General features: G+C 43.0%; 1 protein-coding gene across 5 annotated transcripts in view; it reads right to left on the minus strand.

Moving 5' to 3' along the window:
* Window positions 1–13703: 13703 nt before the first annotated feature.
* Window positions 13704–18806, minus strand: part of CENPE (centromere protein E) — a 151581-nt gene continuing 146478 nt past the window's right edge. For 4 of the 5 annotated variants that reach the window (XM_077476655.1, XM_077476653.1, XM_077476656.1 and 1 more), the window contains 2 exons: window positions 18140–18211; window positions 13704–14128 (listed from right to left, as the gene is read on the minus strand). In XM_077476655.1, the coding sequence (XP_077332781.1) occupies window positions 14025–14128; window positions 18140–18211 (176 nt within the window). In that variant the 3' untranslated portion in view covers window positions 13704–14024. The remainder of the gene's footprint in view (window positions 14129–18139; window positions 18212–18806) is intronic. The other variant, XM_077476654.1, reaches the window with a different exon arrangement.

Consider the following 18806-nt stretch of genomic DNA (forward strand, 5'->3'; position numbering starts at 1 on the left):
TGACCAGGATCCCAGTCTACTGCAATTTTGTGGAACTGACTGTGTGTATTCATCATGGAGGGGGTCAAATCGCTTTAGTGACTTGTCCCAAAGAGAGACTCTGGATTTTTTTTTGCTCAAATGTCTTTTCCCTAAAGGGTTAAACACTGAAGTTGATCTTAATTGCTTCCTTAATAATTTTTGAGTCATATTTATTTTTAATGTATTATTGCTGATGTGTATGATTTTGGACACAGATGAGCTGCTATATGCTTGTACACTTTAACGGTATAGGTTTTAGCATAAGGGTAGGGAAGTGGAGCTTTGTGCATGCCACTGATGTTGTCAACCAGTGTATATGTGTAAATGTAGCTCCTATCCCAATCCCCCAATTTGAGATACTATTATTAATATGAATACAGAATTTTATGGAGTATAGCTACACACCTGGGTTGAGGACTTTTAGGTGGTTGCTAGCTAGATTTGAATTATGTCCAACCATTCAACAAAGTTTAAAAGATTAATCTCCACCATCACACTAGATGGATGTTTGAGAAACTGTGCACCTACAATGGGCGACTATTTGTCATTCCTCTTTAGATTGCTGGGTTGTTAGAACTGGTATGGGATCCAAAAATGTATATAGGGATGTGTGCAAGAGTCCCATGCTGTGTTTCTTTCCTGGTGTATAGCGATGTAATGGCGGTGATGGGGACACAGATAGTGCGCATGTGTGAGACATTTTACTTCCGCCCATCAATATGGTGAGAAGGGTATAAATGAAATGATTGCCGGCCCATGTAACCAATCCCATGATTAACCTCCCTGGCGGTATTTCAGATTTTAGGTGCTGAAAGCAGTACAATTATTTTGCATGGAAATTTGTCGTTTTATATTGTAGGCCTGTAATTCTTAGAAATAATTCACTTAAATCTGTCCAAGAGTCTAATAGACATCCCGGGTATGATAAAGTTTGAAATATGAAATCATAAATTATAATATATATATATATATATAGATAGATAGATAATAAAATAACTATAAATAATTATAACAAATAATCATAAAAATTATCCAATAATGTAATCAAATCAAAAACACTGAAATATGCTGAGTTGCAGAATTGTCGCTGTCATTATATTTAGCGTTTGATGACGAATTTCCCCACAAATTACTATCGCTCAATTCTGCGAGTGATTCTAATTTATTATCGCTGTTTTCTAGCTGGCATATAAGCACTTTTGATGTAAACGGACACTTTTTGGTTGCTATGGACAATCTCCAGTTTTCAGGCATAAAGAACAGTATTTATGATATAAAACTGTATGCAGGACATTGGACAAACCACTAGGGACAAAGGGGATGTGTAATTATTTGATACAGTACTGTAATCTGTAATATTACAGTATACTGTATCTATACTGTGTATTTTACGTTTTGAATTTGGTGTGAACTCCGTCCCCGTGCGTCGCAACGCTTGCAGGGAACAGAGCCCGGCGATGTGACAGATCGAGCGGAGGACGGCTCGCAGATCACAGCGGGGGGACATCGCTGGATCCAGGGGACAAGGTAAGTAACCCCCTACATGGATCCAGCGATGTGGTCCCGAGTCTCGGGAATACCGCTTGGTATTTAAATCTTACCCGAGCCAGACTCGGGAATACCACCAGGGAGGCTACGTCCTTGTGACGAAACATGTCCGGGGGTGTGGTTATACGGTAATCATTGACGTGTGACGCTGCATCAGGAAGAGAGGCTCAGGCCTGCGGAGTTGGTGAGACTCAACGAAATTACTGCACACCTTGGGTCCGCCGTGACTGCCATACATTGGTACAATACTGCATGGAAATTTTTCTGCTGTGGAGCGTTTGCTGCTATGACACATTCGTTTTGCCTACTTTTGATTTTATTAAGGGGAGTTTAATGGTGGAGTTTTTAAGTGTGGATTAAATTATTTTGACGTTTTCACGCTATTGGAGAATTTCTTATCATTTTATATGTGTAGAGATCCCTCGCATACACAGTTGGATATCGGAGAGTGTATTTAGCTTGATTTATGTGGCTTAAAGCGTGTGTGCCAAACATTGGTGAGTGTGGTATCTGAAGGGAGTGGGATCACGTACACAGAGGTGTGGTGGATGAATATAAGAACATCTCACTGGAATCATCACTGGGACTGCTTTTATATATATATATATATATATATATATATATATATATATATATATATATATATAAAAAAATTTAAAACATTTTTGGGATTTTTCCCTTTTCACATATATATATATATATATATATATATATATATATATATATATATATATATATTGTCTTTTTCACTGAGTTGATAATGATTTAAAAAGAAAATTTTACACTTGTCACAAGGGTGATTCATTTATGCATCAGTTTTTTGATACATGCTGACATTTTGTATATAGAGAGAGGGAATACACATGTTTTTGATTAGTTTAATTTAGCGCCACTATTTTATTGTTTAACCCTTTCATGACTAAGCCTATTTTTGGAATTTGGTGTTTACAAGTTAAAATCCATATTTTTTGCTAGAAAATTACTTGGAACCCCCAAACATTATATATATATTTTTAGCAGAGACTCTAGAGAATAAAACGGCGATTGTTGCAATATTTTATGTCACACGGTATTTGCGCAGCGGTGTTTTAAACGCAACTTTTTGGGAAAAGGGACACTTTCATGAATAATAAAAAAAAAAAAACAGTAAAATTAGCCCAATTTTTTTGCGTAATGTGAAAGATAACGTTACGCCGAGTAAATAGATACCAAACATGTCACACTTTATAATTGCGTGCACTTGTAGATTGACGACAAAGTACGGTACCTAAAAATCTCAATAGGCGACGCTTTAAATTTTTTTTACGGTTACCAGGTTAGCGTAACAGAGGAGGTCTAGTGCTAGAATTATTGCTCTCGCTCTGACGATCGCGGCAATACCTCACATGTGTGATTTGAACACCGTTTACATACGCGGGCGCGACTTCCGTATGCGTTTTCTTTGCTTCGCGAGCTCGCGGGGACGGCGGGCGCTTTAAAAATTTTTTTAATTTTTTTATTTATTTTAAAATGACTAAATTGTTTAAAAAAAAAAAGAAAAAAATGTATCACTTTTATTGCTGTCACAAGGAATGTAAACATCCCTTGTGACAGTAATAGGTGGTGACAGGTCCTCTTTATGGAGGGATCGGGGGTCTAAAAGACCCCCCCACCCCTCCTTTACACTTCAATGTATTCAGATCGCAGAAAACGGCGATTCTGAATACCGGATATTTTTTTAAAACCGGCGCCATTGGCAGCCAAGTAAACGGGAAGTGACGTCATGACGTCGCTTTCGTGTTTTTACGACGAGGAGACTGGAACGAAGCTGATTACGGCTTCGTTCCAGTTCCTCCCCAGCAGCCGGAGGCGTCATGTGATCACAACAGAGGCGGTAATCGGCTATTTTTCCAGGAAAAAAAAAAGCCGATCACCAGCAGCCGTGAGAGGGACTTCAATCCCGATCACGGCGAGCTGGAGTCAGCTCATCAGTGCCCACCTGCCCCCTGCCAGTGCCACCTATGTGTAGGAAAAAGTGCCACTCATCAGTGCCATCCATTAGTGCCCATAGTGCCACCCATCAGTGTCCATAGTGCCACCTATCAGTGCCCACAATCTGCCGCAACAACAGTGCTGCACCTCAGTGCCACATATCCGTGCCCATCAGTGTCATCTACCAGTGCCCATCAGTCCCATCTATCAGTGGTACCTATCAGTGCCCATCCGTGCCATCTTATCTGTGCCCATCAGTACTGCCTTATCTGTGCCTATCGGTGCCACCCTATCTGTGCCTATTAGTGCCGCCTCATCAGCGCATTTCAATGAAGGAGAAAAATGACCTGTTAAACACGATTTTTTATTTTGCATCTTTTTTTGTTTGTTTAGCAAAAAATAAAACTCCCAGCTGTAATTAAATACCCCCAAAAGAAAGCTCTATTTGTGGGGAAAAAAAATGATAAAAATTTAATTTGGGTACAGTGTTGCATGGCCGCGCAATTGTCATTCAAACTGCATCAGAGCTGAAAGCTGAAAATTGGTCTGGGCAGGAGGGAGGTTTAAGTGCCCAGTAAGCAAGTGGTTAAATAGAGATTTAAATACTATTCCCAGATTTATTACATTAAGTGGCAGCTGCACACATCAGGGTTAGTTTGTCCTAGAGCGTAGTGGTGGGAGTTCAAGTGTGGGTGCATTTTATCTTGAAAACCAGTAGTTTATAAATTTTGTAACCAAGTAATTTCTTTCCTTCACTGATATGCGTTAATGGCCACCGATAGGCTGAACTGGTGGGCATTCATGAGGTGGCACTTATGGGCAGTGATGGGTGGCACTGATAGCCAGGACTGACTGGCATTGCCAATGGGCACTGATTGGTGACACTGTTGTCACTATATTGTAATCAGGGCACTGATGATCAGTGCAAGAACTGGAGCCAGAAGGAATGTCAGCCAAGCAAGTCTTTAACAGGAACGCAGGAGATAGTCTCTGTGATGTTGACCAAGGCGAAGGCTAAGATCATCTGGGCTGGACGGCAGGACCAACAAGCAGGATATCATCAATGGGTGAGTCACTGTGGAGAGATAGGAGCTGGCAATTAGCCGACAGCTGACCGGCCAGCTCAGAGGAAGCAAGGGCTGAGCCCAGCCCTGACAAAATCTTACCCTTTTAACTGGTTCCTGACTGGCGCACGCTGATGTTTGTCAGCAGAATGGCACGGGTGGGCAAATGGGCATACCTTACGTCCCTTTAAATTTGCCGCCATGCCATCGCACTGGGACCTTCGTGAGTCAGGCTGGCCGTGGGAACTCCCACGATTGCCTCACAGAGAGGAAGAATGGGGAGATGCTAATGTAAACAAGCATCTACCAGTTTTGCCTAGTGATAGTGTCACTGATCTCTGCTCCCTGTGATCAGGAGCAGAGATCAGTGACATTTCACACGTAGCCACGCCCCCCCCCCAGTTAGAATCACTCCCCAGGACATAACCCCCTTCACTGCCAGTATCACTTACACAGTAATCTGTGCATTTGTATAGCACCGTTTGCTGTGTAAATGACAATAGTCCCAAAAACGTCCGATGTGTCCACCATAATGTCGCAGTCACGATAAAAATCGCTGATAGCTGCCATTACTAGTGTATAAAAAAAAATAAAAAAAAAAGATGAATAAAAAATGCCATAAAACGATCCCCTATTTTGTAATCGCTATAACTTTTGCGCAAACCAAACAAACGCTTATTGCAATTTTTTTACCAAAAATATGTAGAATACTTATCGGCCTAAACTGAGGAAAACATTTTTTAAATATATTTTTGGGGGATATTATAGCAAAATGTAAAAAAATAGGATTTTTTGTACTCATCGTAAAATCCTTTTCTCTGTAATTCACGACCGACACTTTTGAAAAAGTCACGCGTCAGAGAGGAGCCAGGTGTTTCATTCGTCACTTCCGGTCGCGGCCGAGACCGGAAGTTCCTTTGTTCACAAACGTGATATAGCACATTTAAATGTAAGTGTGGATTTTATATTTTTTATTAAAATTTTGGAATACTACACGAGAGTCCCCCTTTCTTTCCCCATGGTCTGTTATATTACGCTTTGATTATATGGATGAGCGGGTCATTTGAAGAAAAGGCAGCATCTTTCCCTTACAAGCGCTTTTGACCCTGAGGGGTCTTGAACCAAGGTGAGAGGCTGGGGGAAACAGGTGGAGCGATATAACTGGAGCCTGCTTGCACTTTTTACACACTGCATGAATATTAATGGACTGTCATTATTCGATATCAGTTTATTGAACAGCACTGGATATTTCGGGTCACTAGAGGTTCTGATGGACTTGTTTTGTTTGCTATTTGCACTGTGCTTGTGTATTGATTTTACGTAATTTGCACATTTTGTGAGTGTGGATCATTATCGCATGTTGATTTTGCACTTTAGTCATTTTATTACTATTTTGCACTATTTACTGTGATTGCACATTTATTTACATATGTATGGTTTTATTGATTCTTTCACCGATTGATTAGGTGGTTCATATATGCATATATTTTTATTTACTCTTCTTTAAAACAGGTAGCGCTAAATAACTTTTTTTTTTTTTATATATTTACACCGACCGACACAGCCCCTCTCTGTAACCATTGGGTTATGCCCTATTACGAGGAAATACTAGGCATTAGCTGTAACAACACTCAGAACACTTAGTTCCGCCCAGGGGGTGGTCCCTTGGGGTACAACCCTCCAGTCTGCCAGACAGACCTCAGTACGTCAACAAGCAGTATAACGTAAAGATAAAAAGGAGGGACGGGTGCTGTGCCGGTCGGTGAATTACAGAGAATAGTATTTTACGTTAAGTACAAAAAAATCTTATTTTCTCTTATATTTGCTGACCGACACGGCTCCTCTCTGTAACCATTGAGACGTCCCCAAGCAGTGCCAAGCGAGGGGTGGGAAAACAGCATAGAAACTTCATCCACCATGGCATGTGGGAACTAGTGAAACTTAAGCCACAAAAAAAAAAAATAATAAAAAAACCAGTGCGTGGAAAAAAACCACCACAAAAACAGGGTACCCTCAACAGGAGTGACTACCCATAAGGGATGCACCGAATGGGTTTTTTGGTGCCAAAACCGATACCGAAAATAAATCTTCCTTGATCCCAAAAACCGATACCGAAACAGCACAGATACCGAAATTCACTATTTTTTTAAAATATTTTTATACAGGAGCTGGCCAGAGACTGGGGGCATGCTACAGGAGCTGGCCAGAGACTGGGGGCATGCTACAGGAGCTGGCCAGAGACTGGGGGCATGCTACAGGAGCTGGCCAGAGACTGGGGGCATGCTACAGGAGCTGGCCAGAGACTGCGGGCATGCTACAGGAGCTGGCCAGAGACTGCGGGCATGCTACAGGAGCTGGCCAGAGACTGCGGGCATGCTACAGGAGCTGACCAGAGACTGCGGGCATGCTGCAGGAGCTGGCCAGAGACTGCGGGCATGCTGCAGGAGCTGGCCAGAGACTGCGGGCATGCTGCAGGAGCTGGCCAGAGACTGCGGGCATGCTGCAGGAGCTGGCCAGAGACTGCGGGCATGCTGCAGGAGCTGGCCAGAGACTGCGGGCATGCTGCAGGAGCTGGCCAGAGACTGCGGGCATGCTGCAGGAGCTGGCCAGAGACTGCGGGCATGCTGCAGGAGCTGGCCAGAGACTGCGGGCATGCTACAGGAGCTGGCCAGAGACTGCGGGCATGCTGCAGGAGCTGGCCAGAGACTGCGGGCATGCTGCAGGAGCTGGCCAGAGACTGCGGGCATGCTGCAGGAGCTGGCCAGAGACTGCAGGCATGCTGCAGGAGCTGGCCAGAGACTGCAGGCATGCTGCAGGAGCTGGCCAGAGACTGCAGGCATGCTGCAGGAGCTGGCCAGAGACTGCAGGCATGCTGCAGGAGCTGGCCAGAGACTGCAGGCATGCTGCAGGAGCTGGCCAGAGACTGCAGGCATGCTGCAGGAGCTGGCCAGAGACTGCAGGCATGCTGCAGGAGCTGGCCAGAGACTGCAGGCATGCTGCAGGAGCTGGCCAGAGACTGCAGGCATGGTACAGGAGATCAATGCAGCCTCACTGTGCCCAGCAGCCTACCAGTGCCCGCCATGTAGACTGCCTGTGCCTCACCAGTGCATATAAACACACACACATTATATATATATATATATAAACAAACAAACATACATATATACATATAACACACATATAACATACATGCGCGCGCGCACACACACATAGAAACACACACACACACACATTATATATATATATATATATATATATATATATATACACACACACAGAACACATACATACATACATATATATATATATATATATATATATATATATATATATGGCAGTCTTTTTAAATTGGCAGCTGCAGCACATTAATCTCCATGCTGGGTACTGCACTCTAGGGGGAGGCAGAGAGCACAGCACACACTGCTAGATGCCTCTCCTTTACTTTCACAGTAAACAGCGTGCTCAGCTCCTGCACAGCCGATATACACATCGGCTGAGGAGACCTATGCAGCCACCGCTGTGGAGAGGGGGAATTTAGAGCCAGACCCCACAGGCTGACTGCAGCATGGGTGAGGGAGGGAGGGGAGGAGGAGAGCTAAAGACAGAATGACACCCCCGTGATGGGCGGCACCGGGGGCGGGGCCAAGCCCAGCAAGCCCCACCCCATTTTTGGCACCAGAATCGACAAATTCTCTTTCGGCTTTTTGCCGAAAGGGCCATTTTCGGCCGATATGTTTCGGCGGCCGAAATTTTGGTGCATCCCTACCCATAACCCCACAAAAAACTGCGGAATGTAATGCAACAGCGCACTAACTTAACAACACTGTTTTTATCAAAAAAACAGGAAAAGAGAAAAACATATAATGCAGATTCAATTGCAACTATACGGCCGCCTGCACTGACGTCTACCTTGTACCTTTGTATTACATTCTGAACCTCTGCACTTTTACAAAGTGATTAAGGGTTTTTATGTCCAAGATTGGACGTACCCCTACCATCTTGGGAACCACAAAAATATTTGAGTAGAATCCCTGGAAGTGTTCCGATTCTGGAACCGGTACAACCACCCCGCAATTCAGCAGTTCCCTTACTGCCCCCTAGAGGGCCTCCCGGCGAGCCGGGGATACAGGTATGCTTGAGGGTAAGACTGTTTGGCGGCCAAGAGAGAAACTATCTTGTAGCCTGTGGAAATCAGATTGCAGACCCATTGGTCGGATAACCGAGAGGACCACCGGGCTGCAAACTCCCAAAGGCGACCCCCCACCCGAGACATGGGTGGGGGCAAACCTTCGTGCGGTAGCACTTTTATTCGCAAGCTTGGTAGGCTTGCAATTCCAGGGACGTTTTTGACCGTCCATGGTCGTCCTGTTTGTCAAAGCTCCGGGCGGACGAAAAAGCCATTTGTAAGCGGAAAAAGAGGGCCCTTGCCTAGGGCGTGGCTCCTTGGCCTGTGAGAGTAGGGTTCCTTCGCCAAGGAAGGGAAGATCCGTCAGGGCTTTTTTGGATACCTGGTCAGTAGACCAGCATTTTAGCCAAATCAGGTGTCTCAGCACCACAGCTGACACTGAAGCCCTGGATAACAGAGGGAGAGTATGCAGGGCTGCGTCACAGACGTACTTAAGGCCTTGCACTAGTTGGTCTGCTAGTTCCACGCAGACAGGAGAAGCCTGTTGCTCCCCCAATTCGCAGTGCAAAAGTTTTGCCCACTCAGTGTCTGCGACACAAGTGCGGATGCCAGTACTGGTCGCACGGGAGCCCCTGCCTCGGCCTTCCTATCCATGGGATCCTTGAATGCAGAAGTCCCCTCAACTGGGATTGTGGTTACTTTATTTAACCTGGATACTGGGGGGTCCACGACCAGAAGAGCCAACCATTTTTTGAGAAGGCTCTCCTCAAAAGGGTAATGCACCGCCATGTATTTGGGGACCGAAAAGGTCCAATGTGGGCGACCCCATTCCTTGTAAATGAACTTGTCAAAATAAGTCAGATACGGGAACACCTTAGGAGAACGTGCTGGCTTGTGGGACCCAAAAGGGGCCGCTACATCAGCAGAGGGATCTGCTGGCTCCTGAATTTTCAGGGTATCACACACAGCTGTGATAAGTGCTCCAACAAGCGATTTGTCGCGCCTGGACCCAGACTCATCCTCAATGTCCTGGTCAGCGTCGCCTGACAAGACAGAGCAGGGGTCCCCAGCCTAAGCAGGACCCGAGTCAGCCTCAGAGCTTTCCCCAGAGGACGGGGGCGCTTAGGTGCACCTTTCCTCCCACGCACAGCCTCTATCTTGGCGACGAACGAATTGAGGATCGCCGTCAGGATGTCCATGGGCACTGCACAGTCTGCAGGTGACCCGGTTGCAATTGCCTGGATTTCGGGGGAAGAAACACCAGTTTCTGAAGCCATGCTGACCCTACCCTGTATGCCACCCGACTTAGGCCAGTGACAGTCCCACCCTGCTTGCTGTCAGGGGCTCTTTCCTGCTGGACTCGCCACCCTGAAGAGTTCTGCGCTGTCCCACCAGCAATGCCTGTAGACCCTGTGGGCTCCAAGGTGCAGAGGAAACAAAAGCTGTGTGTCGATGGCAGCCTGTATTAGCGCCAAACCGCTTTGAAATGTGCTCAGGCTTCAATAAAACGGTCGCCTAGCAAAAAGACATAAAACACAGGGAAAATGGCTGTAAGAGCACATGCTGCTGCTGGAGAACACTGAAAAAACAAAACAAAAAAACACCATGTTCAGGCTTCCAGAAAATGGCCACCAGTGTCCTGAATAGGAGATCACTAGGAAAATGGCCGCTGAAGACCAGGAAGGCATGCTGCCCTCGCCCACACCTAGACATCAGAAAAACCTCACAGGCACCTTCCAGTACTCACTGATCAGTACAGGGTGGCTGCTGGCCTCGGCCCACTGTGATACAGACATCAGTAGACGGGTCATGTGTGCCCCGGAGCATAAAAGCTCACCGATCACCTCTTGAGCTGAGGTTTCGTTGTGGCTGACCCAGCGCCGAGCTCTGGTCTGCACAAGCTCAATGGCTGGACTGGGGAGACTACAAGGATAAGGGTATCCAGCCTGTCACCCAGCCGGCTGTTGATAGTAGATCACAGGACCATTCATCTTTCGCAAAAAGCCAAGCTTCTGCATATAAAAAAAAAAAAGCACGAACCGATGGACCTGCAGGGTTCTTAGGTCCTTCTCCTTCACTAGGCAAAATAAACCTGAGGTCTGTCTGGCAGACTGGAGGGTTGTAGCCCAAGGGACCACCCCCTGGGCGGAACTAAGAGTCCTGAGTGTTGTGTTACAACTAATGCCTAGTATCTCCTAGTAATAGGGCATAACAACCCAATGGTTACAGAGAGGAGCTGTGTCGGACGGTGAATATAAGAGAAATGCGTTTTTTCGAAATTGTTGATTTTTTGTTTATAGCACAAAAAATAAAAACCGCAGAGGTGATGAAATACTACCAAAAGAAAGATCTATTTGTGGGAAAAAAACAACGCAGTGCCGAATCGCAAAAAGTGCTCTGGTCTTTGGCCAGCAAAATGGTCCGGGGCTTAAGTGGTTAAACACCCCCTCTTAACACTAGTCCTGTTCTCCATCCACTTGTAGCAAATACTCTAATCCCTAACACAAATGTGTTACCAGTGCAGTTTTTCAACCACTCCGACACAGATCTCAGATGCAGTGCAGTACAAGGCCATGGAATTGCAGCTCGAGTACACCGCTGACAGATCTCCATTTTGGAAACCTGTATTTTATAGCACAGCCCAGGTTTTGGAGAAACAAAAAAACTACTGTTAAAGGGTTAGAGCACCAATCTAGGTTATCCTAGAACTGTTGATGGAGAACAGGGAGAATAGTGGGGATTTCAAATACCTGGATTGCTGGAGCCCCGAGACCTCAAGATCAGCAGAAGTACGGGGGGTGATAAACTTGTCCAGGGATTTTTCATCAAAAGGGCATACACAATAGACATTCCTTGCACTAAAGTTCCACAGACCAACCTTTGAGCCAAAGGGTTTCATGTGCACTAAAAGAGACTCTGACATTAAGCAAATAATATCCAGTAATCCCATCAACACTATAGAACAGGGCCACAGGCCCGAGCACCAGGTGTTGATGGACAGAAGAATCCATTGAGATAGATCCAGGAGTTCCGAGACATGTTCTTGGACCAGACATCCAAGGTCTGCCAGGTGGCAACAGCAGGTTGCAGGGCTGGGCCTGCAAGGGAGAGTAAGGCCATGGAAAGGGCTTTTAATTATCAGGAAGTCCTCTACAAGGACAACGTTTTGTTAAAACATGAAAGATCTGCATATGGCTCACTTTTTAATGGAACCACTCAATAGGATATTGCTGGGGAATAAAATAATCTATAGCCTTAGTGGCCTAATTTACCTGTAATGAAGCATGTCCCATGATGTACAAAGGCAGATCCTATAGAAATCTTCTGCATAAGGATGTCTAGTGTTCTTTCCACTGCCACTCCCACCTAACCTCAGTTTTATGGCAAGCAATTGGGAGAGATTGTAAGAACAGAAAAGCAGAAGTATTTAACTGGTAATTCTAAAAATCATATTTTCTTCATAATTAGGGATGCACTGAAACTTCAGCAGCTGAAAACGAATCGGTCGAAAATGGGATAAGCAGTTTGCTTTAAAAAAAAAAAAAAAAAAAAAAAAAAGGCTGATAATGGTGCCCAAAATGCAACATGAGTGCATTATTGATGCTCTCTTGCTGCATTTTAACGGGTAGGTGCATTTTTTTTGGTGCAGTTTTTTCTTAACTGACCAAAAATGCAGGAAGCAGGATTTTTAACACCACAATGGAACTAAAATGGACCAGTGTGAAGACATACATAGAATTTAAAAGGGATGCATTTTTCTTGAGCTCTTCTTCCGCTAAAGATGCCGATAATGGCCGACAAAATTCATATTCATGCAAATTCAGGATATTAATTAAAAAGTCAAATTATATATATATATATATATATATATATATATATATATATATATATATATATATATATATATATATATATATATATATATATATATATATATGAGTTGTCGTTTCGGCCAAGTGCATCCTAAATTAATCGGTTTAGGCACCAAAATTTGAAAATCGATATACTGTGCCACAAGTGTTGTTGCCAGTCCACCGTTGCACCCAGAGAGGCGTCAGAATGTGGAGTTGCTGTAACCCAATATGAAAGAGGCGGCACATGGAGCATCGGTTCACTAGGCACCACAGAAGGGAGGGTTGCGGAGGGGCAATAGCTCTGGCTATAGCTGTGCAAGTACATGAATGGTACCAATTTTAAATAGAACATTAGAATTGGTTCTTCTGGCTCTCAGTTCCTAAAAGGTTAGTCGAGAGAGAGGCACTTTGGGCATGAATGTTTAAAGGGCTTTTTTCCTGTAGTCACCACTGAAGCTTCTGCAGGCAGGATTAAACAGACAGATTAGCAGGCCATGGTGCTGCAGCTTTAAAGTACCCTGCAGCAAACTCCTTGCATGCCAAGGAGGGTGCCTACAGCAGGATTCAGTGCTATTCAGTAACGTTGCAAGTCAGCCTTGCTTCTTCAATCAGGTGGAATCCACATACATAGTCCAAGACTCTGCTGATGAGTCAGCTGATCCAGAAGCTAAAGTAGGAGCTACAATGGCCATGATGCAGCAGGAATCTTGATAGGAGAATCATCTTGTAATAAAATCCTCTGCGAGATAGAGGTAAACTTCTCTTAATGAAATGAATGAAAGTCCATCACCAAAGGACACTAGAAAAAAAAAAAAAAAAAAAAGTCTAGCTGGGAGTGGAAGGGTTTAGGGTGATGGCCCTGTGGCCATTTTGCCAGTGTTCAAACTCATTGTTAACTTTATATAACTCAATACTAAAAATTCAAGATCCTGTGTCCTGTACTGTACAATTAAGAATCAACCACCAGATGGCTGCCATGGTGACAAAACCTTCCAAAATATGCAAACGCTTTTATTGTGGCAAAACCAAGCACAGTTTCTATCATCCTAACTTGCCCTCTGATTTTACTGGTATATTACAGGTACTCTTAAGTCATACTCAGGCAAACAAAATCTGAAATCAGTAAAAGCAAGAAATATTGCACTTTATTAAGACAAGGATCACAAGTATACCAGAACAGACAAAGTACAATAAGACATACATATAAACACATTTAAGGAACGTGACACGTTCATTATCAAAATTCACTAATAAAACTCAAACATTTTCTAATCAATCCCCAACCATGACGGGTGTGTTTATTTATAAAAATAATAATGTGAGTATTATGGATTCCAGTAGTTATTCCTATGAACACTTTCTAGAATTTCAGGAGGCACATCTAATTTTTGTGCAGACAACGCTGTAGTGATCTCTGTGCTATTTGTTGTGCAAAGTCACTTAGGACGTTTTACATTCATTCTTGTTTTTGTCTCCTCGATCCCACCAGTTGTTAACTTCATTTGTTTCAGTAGTAATTCCACTGTTTGGATCTGAATCTGCATCTAGAAAACAGAAATAAAGTGAGAAAATGTATTTTAGGTCCTATGACAGCTCAGTGCAATACTCAAGTTGATGCATAACCCCCATACTCTAGGGACAAAATGATTGTGAAGTGGGAATTGGTGCAGGATTTAATACAGTACACAAAAGGCCACATACTGCCCTACACAGGAAGAGGTTTATTTTTTGACTGATAACATGGGCTTGGTACAGCATGGGAAAACTAAAAATGTTTTAGTCAGTTTAAAGATTATCCAAACACAGGTAACTGCAGATTATATTATATATATATTATATACACATATACATACACACACACACGTCAAGAAAAAAATAGTGCAAGTAAGCAATAAGTGTATTTTTCTAGAGAACGCTGGAAGGAATGAGCAGATAAAAACGTATTCATTGTTACTACGGATCTTTGATTTTTGCCATTGAGTTCTCTAGAATTTGTATTTTCTATGCTTAATAAGATGCATTTCTTTCCCAAGATAATCAGCTCAATCTAGTGACAATAAGGTGGTATTTTCCAATTATGTTTGTTATGAATTAACCTATTCTTACCCTGTCCATATTAAAGTGATTGTAAAGCCTTGTTTTTTTTTTTTTTAAATAACAAACGTGTGATATTTGAAATGGTTTTGCACAGAGCAGCCCAGATCCTCCTCTTCTTGGGTCCATCGATGGTGCTCCTGGCCCCTCCCTCCTACCAATAGCCCCCACAACAGCAAGCAGCTTGCTATGGGGTCAACCGAGCCGCAGATCCCTATGCCCATTCAGACACTGGGTTGCAGTTCGGCCCCACCCCCTTTCCTGATTGGCTGACTGACAGCAGTGCGAGCCAATGACGCCACTGCTGTGTCTCATCCATTCAAGAGGGAGAGTCCCGGATGGCTGAGGAACTCGTGCAATGTTGCTGGATTGAGATGGAACTCAGGTAAGTATTAGGGTGGCCGCTACACACAGAAGGTTTTTCATCTTAATGCATAGAATGCATTAAGATAAAAAACCTTCTGTGTCTTTACAACCACTTTCCGACCTGACAGTACATATACTGTGGCAGGTTGGCACAATCATGTACCTGAACCAGGTTTAGGAGCGCACATCGGCATCCTCCACAATGAAAATGTCAACAAAGTGGTTACAGCTGTGTTGCCAAAGCTGTGATTGGGGCCCACTTCCATCACATGGTACATGGGACACAAAAAAAAAAAAAAATCCACAGTAATCACAGTAACTATGGTGACATTGAGCTACTCCAACGACATGATGGGAAAGATAATCAGGACACTACATAGTGTAAAATCTCCCTTTCACACAAGCCGGTTATCGGCTCTCCTCTCCCTCATGCAGCCAGTGTGAGGAAAGGAATGGGAAAACCAGCTTCTGTTTACTTCATAAACTGTGATTGGACACAGCTGATCATGTGATAAAGGGCCGCTGTGATTGGCCCTTTACCCTAATGTGTGATCAGCTGTGTCCTAAAGACATAGTGATCACAGGGTGTGCCACAGTGGGGGTGATCATGGAAGGACATCATACGACGACCTCCCAGAAGTGGCGGGCCGCACTGAAGCCATCATTCCGCTATAGCGCGGTTGGCAAGTGGTTAAAAAGTAGAGGTCGACCGATATATATCGGCCGATATTTGCCGTTTTTTTAATAATCGGCATCGGCCGATTGTGCTGATAAAAAGCCGATTTAGAACTACAGCGGGACTTTGAAATGACTTCTGTATAGAAGTCAGTGCAAGTTGACTGAGTCGTCATAGCAACCCTTTCCTCCTCTCTGAGCAGGCTGCCAAGAAAAGAACAAAATGATACAATGTTTACACTTCAGTGAATGAATGAAGTCATCTCTGTGTGTAGAAGTTCTCAGTTTAACCATTTAAAGACTAAATCTTTTCTGACACTTGTTGCTTACAAGTAAAAATCCTGTATTTTCTGCCAGAAAATCACTTAGACCCCCCCAAAAATGATATATATTTTTTTAGCAGAGATCCTAGGGAATAAAATAGCGGTTGTTGCAACATTTTATGTCACACGGCATTTGCACAGAGGTCTTTCAAATGCATTTTTTTGGAAAAAAAATACACCATTTAAAAAATAAAAATAAAATAAAAACAGTAAAGTTAGCCCATTTTTTTTTTTTTTTGTCCAAAAGTTTTGACTACCTGTTTTTATTTAATATATAGTTTTTTTTTTTTTTTGTTATCTAAATCATACATACAAGTAAACTGGAGGTTTGTTTTGTTTAATAAATGTTTAAATGTAAGAAATTTTCTGTATCACTTATGAAGACTGGAGCGGGCAGGCGTTGATGGTAAAACGCAAGTTTTAGCGGCTCTTTACCATCATTTTAGCAGTGCTATTTGGCTGCTAGTGGGGCACATATAACCCAGCTAGCGGCCAAGGAAGAGGTTAAATGCGCCCATGAAGCACCGCTGCCAAATCGCATTGCATGCGCTTCGGCAGTGGTGCCCATTCATATCAATGAGCAGGAGTGGTGGAGGAGCGGTATACACCACTCCAAACGTGCTGCTTGCAGGACTTTTTTTTTTTTAAGATCCTGCCAGCGCATTGCCTCAGTGTGAAAGCACTCTGTCTTTCACACAGACTGCAGGGGAGCCATTTTGCAGGCACTTTACAGGCGCTATTTTTAGCCCAAAAGCGCCTGAAAAACGCCCCAGTGGGAAAGGTGTGTTAGATCAAGGGGGATTAAAAATAAATAAATAAATAAAAATCGGCCTAACATATCGGCCCAAAATAAAAAATCGGCATCATATATCGGCTATCGGCCGCCATGATTTCTAAATATCGGCATCGGCCAGAGAAAAACTCATATCTGTCGACCTCTATTAAAAAGCTGTGCATGTGCCAAGCCATAGAAAATAGCTGTATTAATACTAACTAAGCTGGCCATACATTATACAATTTTCATATTTAAATTTCCTTTAGACTTACCTTCATTTAGTGCAACGGCCTGTGTGATTACATACAAATTGAAAGTGTTTAAAGTCCACCCCAACAATAGAAATCCACGATCTAACACTAACCTATCTAGCCCAGTAAAGAAGAAACCCGATCCGACCTGATCCCAATGCTGAGCTGTCAGCTGCAGTTTCGCTGTGGAAGCGGGTGCAGAGGACACTGTTGAGAACAGAAGCCCCATAGTAAGTCTATGGATGACGTTGTATCCCCATTCATTTCACAGCTGTTGTTGGCTGTGTCCTTTTGCAGAGTTTCCGCCGCTGGAGATTGGATCGGATCAGACCGGCTTCAAAAAAGTTATGTATACAGGTTTCTTCTTTACAGGGCTAGACAGGTTAGCAAGTGTTAGATTGTGAATGTCTGTAGATGCAGTAATTTTAGTGTATGGGTGGACTTACACATTAAATTTGACCTTTTAGATCTTATATTGTTTTGGTTAATCTAAAGGAAAATTGTACAAGAAAATTAAATAATGTATGGCCTGCCTTATTGGTTCACTTCTTTTCACCAGGAAATAAATGGGTGGCTTTACAGGTTTTTTTAACTACAATTCCACTTCACAAAGCAGAAATCGAACATCTATGGGAGCCCAGCCTATTTAACAACAGTTCTAATATTTTACAAGCAAAATCATTTAATGTACTGCTAATTGCCTCAGATTTGACAGTGTCGAGTGTAGGATGGTTTGAAGGGAAATTCTCATGAACCTTTACAAAAATGTCTACAATTCAAATGACATAATTGACTTTTGTCCATGCTAAGTTTAGAAAACATGATCTATATTTTACAGACAAGGAAATGTAAGGGGTGCAGTAAGTACATTCTTCTATGCCAACTATTGAACGTGTATATATAAGTTTGAAAACCTGCCTCCAAATCTATTTATAGCAGGTTTTTCCAAATTTGTGATAAATCTTTATGTAAATACATAAGAGAATCTTGCAGGTAAATACCAATACTACACATTAAATGATTGTCAGGTCTTGACAAAAATTAAGTGACGATATAAACCAACACAGTTACCTGCATCTACACAAGGGTCTGAAGAAGGGTTAGTATCTGAAGGGTTAATGTGTGATGGAGGTGGATCTCGATCTGTCAACAAAACATTAGTATGGATTTACTTTTTTTCTGGAAAATCCTCAAGAGCCAAGGACAGATGTTAGTAGCCTGGAACTGTTTAGTGACTAGCTTTGCAAGCATAAGGCAAATAGATCATCATTATGGAACACCTGCTGTACTTCCAGCACTGTATTTTACCATCACTAGAGTCTTCCTAACATGACATGTACATGGTCTACTCATATTTAACTTTAGCAAGATAATTGATAAATGAGAGCCATTTCCACAAGAACAACTTTTCCAAAATATAATTCTATAAAACAACTTTCTAATCAGAATATATAGCTCTTACATCAGTCTAGTAAATCTTTGTCAATCACTTTTTAAGTGCAAGTTTTCTCACCATGTTTATATGATAGGTGGTACTCCGGTTCATTCAGATTTCTCAAAGTGGTCACTGAGGACACTGCAGACCTCTTGGTATAGGTCATGGTTCTTAGGAGGTAATTACACTAAAGAAGACTGGCATTGTACCTTCACTTGTGGGCTATTTCCTTTTCACTCAGAAAGGAAAGGCACAGTTTTAGCTGCTCCTAGAAAGCATAATCATTTTTTTTTTTGTTCAGGA

Source organism: Lithobates pipiens, unplaced genomic scaffold (assembly GCF_037356315.1).
Source record: "Lithobates pipiens isolate NorthernLeopardFrog02 unplaced genomic scaffold, aLitPip1_a1.2 Scaffold_13, whole genome shotgun sequence".
Taxonomy (NCBI): Eukaryota; Metazoa; Chordata; class Amphibia; order Anura; family Ranidae; genus Lithobates; species Lithobates pipiens.